The following is a 6,311-nucleotide window of genomic DNA, read 5'->3' as shown; positions in this document are numbered from 1 at the left end:
TGGCTGTCCTGGAACTCACTTTGTAGACCAGGCTGGTCTCGAACTCAGAAATCCGCCTGCCTCTGTCTCCCCAGTGCTGGGATTAAAGGCGTGTGCGCCACCACACCTGGCATGAGACATAAGTTTTTAATAGACTGCTCAGTGTAGGCTGGTCTGGAAGTTAATGGCTCGTGTGTTCCTCTGAGTTAATGAAAGCATATTTTTCATCTTTAACTTTTCTTTAATCTCAGTATGTGTCCTCTCTAAACACTGTACTTCTTAAGTTACAAAAAAGTGACCTAGTGAATGGTCTGACTTTGGGGGATTTTTGTTGTTTGAGTTAGGGCCTTGTGTAGCCTAGCTACTATGTAGCTGAGGGTAGCCTTGAACTGATCCTTCTGCCTTTACTTCCCAGTTGCTGGGTTTGTAGGTGCTTGGCTCTGAGTCATTCCTGATAACATGCTTCTATTATTATTATTATTATTATTATTATTATTATTATTATTATTACTATTGCTGTTGTATGAGTTTGTTGCTGCAAATGAAGCATAGAATGTAATGTTTAATATGACAGGTGAGCTGTTCTTATTGAGCTCTTATTCCTAGTGGGAAGACTCATTATTAAATGAAAAAATTTGTATGCATAGACTATGAAGAGGAAGTGACTGAGTAGCCACTTTGGTTAGGGAGGTCAGGGGTCTAACATTGAATCTGGGACTTAATTGATCAGAAGGAACAAACTTTGTCAGCACTATAAAACTGGGAGTGTTATGTAGCTCCATGGTAGGATATGTGCTTCTTATGTAAGAGGCCCTGGTTCAGTCCCCAGCACCACTAAAAACCCCGGGAAGAAGAAAGGATGAGTCTAGTGTAAAGGATTTTAGTTTCTAAATGTATTGTTTTGATTGGAAGCTTTGATAACTGAAGATAAGGTATTTGGATATTTTTTGGCTGTATTTCAGGTAGCTGAAAGGAAAAAAGTGGACATATTGGGCTTGAGGCAGGGTAGTGCTTACAAAAAGTTAATAGTAATTGATTTATTTTAGATATTATTACCAAGTAACATTGGAAGTTTCTGTACCTTTAAATTTGAATGGTCTGTTTTTCCAATTCATAATCACCAGAAAATTTAACTTACACCATCAGACTGAGTATAATAGTGCTCTCTCACAGTGCATTAAACAACATAGTGAATTAAACATATAGCACATTATAAGTAAGCTCTTTAAAAAAAGTGTGTGTGTTTTATGGGATCATAATAAAATTATATCATTTTCCCCTTACCATCCCATGTAAACAATCTTCTTTTTCAAAATATGGCCTTTTTGTTGAGCCTTTTGTTGATAGATGTTTGGGGGAAGGGAGAAGGTGGGGAAGGGAGAGAGTTTCTAAATATACAAATACATCCTGTTCAGTCCTTAAACAGGATGTATTATCAAGTAAGTTCTTAGTAAAAACTAATGACTGCCTGGCGTGATAGCAGAGGCAGGCTCATCTCTTGAGTTTGAGGCCAGTCTTGTCTATATAGTGAGTTTCAGGCTAGCCAGGGCTACAGCAGAATGAGACCCCGTTTCAACTCCCCACCCAAAATAAAAATGTCCCACCCCAATTGCTATTATTTTATTGTCCCTCACCTCCAGTTCTAAGATAATGGTAATTAGTTATTATAACTTTAGACTTGGAATATAGCCATAGTTATGTATATGTGGGAATATATTTATAAACTATAAAATTTATTGTATATTTAGTGCTATAGTATAGTATAAAAGGAGATATAGCCAACAAATGATCTTAATTCTGTTTTGTGTTCTGTGAAGGAATTAGTTATACTGGTATACATATACATTCTTGTGGGCTTTATAGTAATGTTAATTCTATGCTATTAATAATTCATTTCTGTGTACATTTAAAAATATTTGTACCTGGGTTCATTTTATTCCTCTTAAGTATCTTTCTTAAGGAAAGCAGATTGTGTTGCCTGGTATAATAGTCTAAGTCTTAGGATTCTAGAGTGTAAACATCTCCCAAGATTAGCTTTAGAGTACTCATTAATGCTTTTATCTCTATTGAGTGATCCCTAACATCCCTTGAAAAAATTTCATACTTTGCTTTGGGAATGTGTGTGTTTCTTTCTGTTACTTTATTGAGACAGGGTTTATTTATTCAAGTTACAGAAAAAGTTGACTAGCATACAATCCTATTTAGTTCTCTGTATTATTTCTTTAAGACAGGCTCTCTCACATAGCCTAGACTGTCTTTAATCTTATTATGTACTCAGGATGGCCCTCTGAATTTTCTTGCCTCATCCTCCAATGTCTTCAGAATGTATGTTTAACAGAAGCAGTCCAATGATGGACTACCACCTTATAGAACTGGCAAATAGTATAGTTTTCATCTCATTGGTCATAACTTTATAGTGCAGAAAGTATTATACATCTGTCTGGGGTTTATCATTTACTGCTGTCTTGATCAGCCTGCTTGGAACTACTTGACTAAAGACATTGTTTCCTGTACTTCGTAAATAGCAGCTGCTATAGGGGCCATGCTCTGTGTTAAATATTTAGTCTGGGTTCTTGGGGGGCTTTTGTCTTTTGGTAGTGTTAAATATTTAACTCAGGGCCTGGCATGTATTAGACCAGCACTCTACCATTATGCTGCATTCCCACCCTTGTGTCTGTGTTCTCCACTTTATTCCAAATATTTCTCAGGCAGTAAGATGAAGATAAAATGATTGTCTTTGTCTCCAACTAGCAATGGTTAGCAAAGAAAATTGAATGCAAAATTTATGGAGAATTAGTTATAGCTAATTCATGTTCCTCAGTTATAAAATATATAAGTGATTGTTTTAAAGGATCTTTGATACGTGGAAACTCTTACATACGTTACATTTTAAAATTTAATTTTCTTTTAGCCATCTTTAAATCCTGAATATGAGAGAGAACCAAATCAGAATAAATCTTTAGCTGCGGGTGTTTGGGGTAAGTAATGTTTTATTTAATTTTTGAGGGACAGAATATATTGTATTTGTAGGTTTTCTTTTTTAGAAAGTACAAAATAGGATACAGTAAAACTCTTTAATAACTGCATTTGTTGTGCTTAGATACCCAAATAATATCTTTAAAAGGAGACTTTGGGGTATAAACTTGATTTGAAATACTTAATTTTACACGTGCAAGTACATTATATATTTGATCTTTTTGAGTATGATTCATGGTTAATGAAGTTTTGAGAGCAGCCTAATAATCTCAAGCAATTCGATATTTAGTTAAATTCTTAGTTTTATATAATTAAAATTTGGCTAACTTGGAAAAATAAGTACTTTTAGTCATTGTAATATGAAATTAATCTTTATGTATGAAATTGGTTGTATATAGACTTTAATTGTATAATTTTTTTGACTAGTCTATATTCGAAATTATTTGATTTAGATTTTTAAAGCTTAATGAGTTTCTGGCAAAAAGCTCCCTTTAAAAGCTGCTGAGTTTAATTTGATAATATCTTATAGAAGAAAGTGCACTCATAGTACATATTAGAAAGCTTTTAAAAGATTTAAGTGAAGTTTAAAATAATGAAGTTTTTATAAGATTTCTGAAAAATAAACTTGAATTTGATACCACGTTAAAAGTGCTATCCATTTTAAAACTTGTAGACATGTTCATTTGAAATAATTAAATTGAAAACCAACAACCTACTATATAAAAGGATTGTGGCTTATGAGAGCATGCTAGTACTAATGATAATGACATTATTTTAAACTTTGCCACTTTCCGTGCTGGTCTTAATTGTATTTATGAGATGAAACTGGGGAATTACTTAGTTTTCATTTGCTCTCCCTCTTAATTTAATGTCTTTTGAGGGTGGGGGAGGGGGTGGTCAGACATTTTTGTTAGAACCATGTGAATGGCATTGTTTTTTTCTGTATTGCAAATTAGTATTTCTACCACTCTCCCCAGGCCTACACGCCCAGACACACACATACCCAACCAAAAAAATCTCCCAAGCTCCTCTCTTAGGTATGTTTCCTTATTATTCAGTTTTTCTGGGAACAACTGATTGCTTAAGAATATAGAATCACCTGAAAAGTGTTAAATAGACTCTAAGAAAATAGGGATGATTTGGATTTTAGTGGAATGCAAGTAAATTTTAAAAATCATGGATGTCAGCATTTGTCATATAAACTATAAGATACTATTGTGGTACTATCCGTGGTTGACTTAATTTTAGATAGATTTAAAGACAGACAGCTTTGAAAGCTAGACTAAATGTATTAATATAAAGATTATGGTTCTGTTGTTTCTGTTGATTCAAGGATTTTGAATATTAGTTGAGAAGATATTTAAAGGGGAGGTAAACTATTTGTTTATGTAAACTAAGATATGTGTCTGTATTAAAAATGAAACAAAAGGTTAATTGTGGAATGGTTAATGCCTAAATTTTGAGTGCTTCCCATAGGAGTACAATGAAACTCTTCATTGTATCACACTACACTCTATTCCTTTCTCATTTAACACCCTGGGTTCCCAAGTATGCTTTTCCTCAATGCAACATTTAGAGTAGCTATGTTCCTGAGGAAGATGAAAGGATTTTAGCAAAGACTTCAGTAGAACTTTTCTAATGATACTACCAGGTAAGCAAAAATTTAGTATTTATAAAGTGAAAAAAAAAAATTGTTTCCCAAATTATGACTTTGTCAATCACAAATGACCTATTCTTAATATAATACTCAAATTTAAAAACAACTTGAGGGAAATGAAGTTATTTAAAATAAAGTTATTACCTGTTTATTTTTACTTAGGATTTAGCTGGCTTTATTGGGAATATCTGCATCCAAGCTTATATACTTAGGACTACAGTAGTGGTTTTGTCTTAACCTGTATCAAAGCTATATTTGGTAAAAAAAGGTTCATGACTATTAAGTAATCTCTATGTTCTTCATAACATGATGCTGAAATAGCAATTCAAGATACTTGGCAGTGAGTAACTAAGAATTTTAAAATGATTTTTATTTGAGGGTTGAGGAACAAGGAGAAAGAAAACTGAGTGTGTATGTGTAAGCAACTTGAGGATACAGTGGCTGTTGGTAGATTTTGCAACTTTCAGAAGTCCTAATGACTGCTGTATGTCAATAGCGTATCACCAGGATTGTTCTTGGGAGTTAGTGCTTAAGATACAAAGTTATGGAAGAATAGTTTTTTAATTAAGTCTTCTGGTCAACATTTATATTTGTATGTAATAATATAATGACCGTCTGTGTTTTTTGCTCATAGCTGGTATAGTACTTTTTAGTATAAGGCACATTATTAAAATCTTTTTGTTTAGCCTTCTAAACTAAAACATACTAGTGGCCAGTCTCAAAACTACCACTACAAAAACAAAAACAAAAACACAAGTCATTCTTCTCATTGACTAGAGAACTGGAACTCTGGAACTGGAACAGTTAGCTCGAACAGTACAGATTGAGAAGTGAAATAGTATTATAGTGATGGATCATTTTGCTTGAGTACTGAAATACATTCCTTTACTGTCTGTCTTGTGTAAAAGCAGTGAAAAATTTAATATAAGAAAAAGGGAATTGAGCAGTTTTAAGCCCGAGTAGACAACTTGAAAGTAAATGTTTTGTCAGGAAAATAACTTGCTTAGTTGGGTATGCTGGCACACAGTTGTAATCCTAATACCTAGGAAGCACAGACAAGAGTTAACAAAGAGAGACATTTCAGCTGCAACCCCTTACCCCCTTGCCTCTTTACTCTTCCCTACTTACCCTGTTGAGGTAGGGTCTTAAGGGCTTGAATTCTGCTGATCTTTCTGCCAGGTGTATGGCATTACACATGGCCGTGAAGTATCTTAAGTGTAGTCTTTATATGAATAAAGTAGGAGATCTCATTAAAGAAAAGTGATTATGTCTGTTGATACTAATGCAAACTTAATTTATTAAAACAGCTGCAGATCAAAACAGATTTGTTAAATAAGAACGTTGAAATCCAACAAAACCCAGTGTGTGTGTGTGTGTGTGTTTTAAAAGAAATAATGTTTAGCAGATTGTTTTTCTCTGTTAAAATAAATTCACAATAGGAATTTAATTGGTTAATATAGATTCTTTTGAACCTGATATACTGTCAGTGTCATAGGAATTTTGAAATTATTTGAAAATGTACTTCAAATTCTACTTACTTTCTACTTGGTTGTGTGCATTTATACAATTTTATTTTATTAAAATTGACCCTTCTGTTAAGACTGAAATCTAAAGTAGCCTCAACTCAGTGCTAGCCTTGGCTCAACTTGGAAATAAATACATTGCAAGTTTCTTTTTTTTTTTTTTTTTTTTTTTTTTT

General features: G+C 33.3%; 1 protein-coding gene across 1 annotated transcript in view; it reads left to right on the top strand.

Annotated features, from left to right (window-relative positions):
• Gpbp1 (GC-rich promoter binding protein 1) overlaps positions 1-6,311 on the top strand; it is a 61,088-nt gene that overhangs the window by 35,835 nt on the left and 18,942 nt on the right. Inside the window, exons 5-6 of the mRNA XM_021208369.2 lie at positions 2,891-2,957; positions 3,933-3,992. Of these exons, the coding sequence (XP_021064028.1) occupies positions 2,891-2,957; positions 3,933-3,992 (127 nt within the window). The remainder of the gene's footprint in view (positions 1-2,890; positions 2,958-3,932; positions 3,993-6,311) is intronic.

The sequence above is a fragment of the Mus pahari genome, chromosome 11, assembly GCF_900095145.1.
Source record: "Mus pahari chromosome 11, PAHARI_EIJ_v1.1, whole genome shotgun sequence".
NCBI classification, from domain to species: domain Eukaryota; kingdom Metazoa; phylum Chordata; class Mammalia; order Rodentia; family Muridae; genus Mus; species Mus pahari.
The sequence above is the reverse complement of the archived record's forward strand: the minus strand, read 5'-3'. Positions and strand labels throughout refer to the sequence as shown.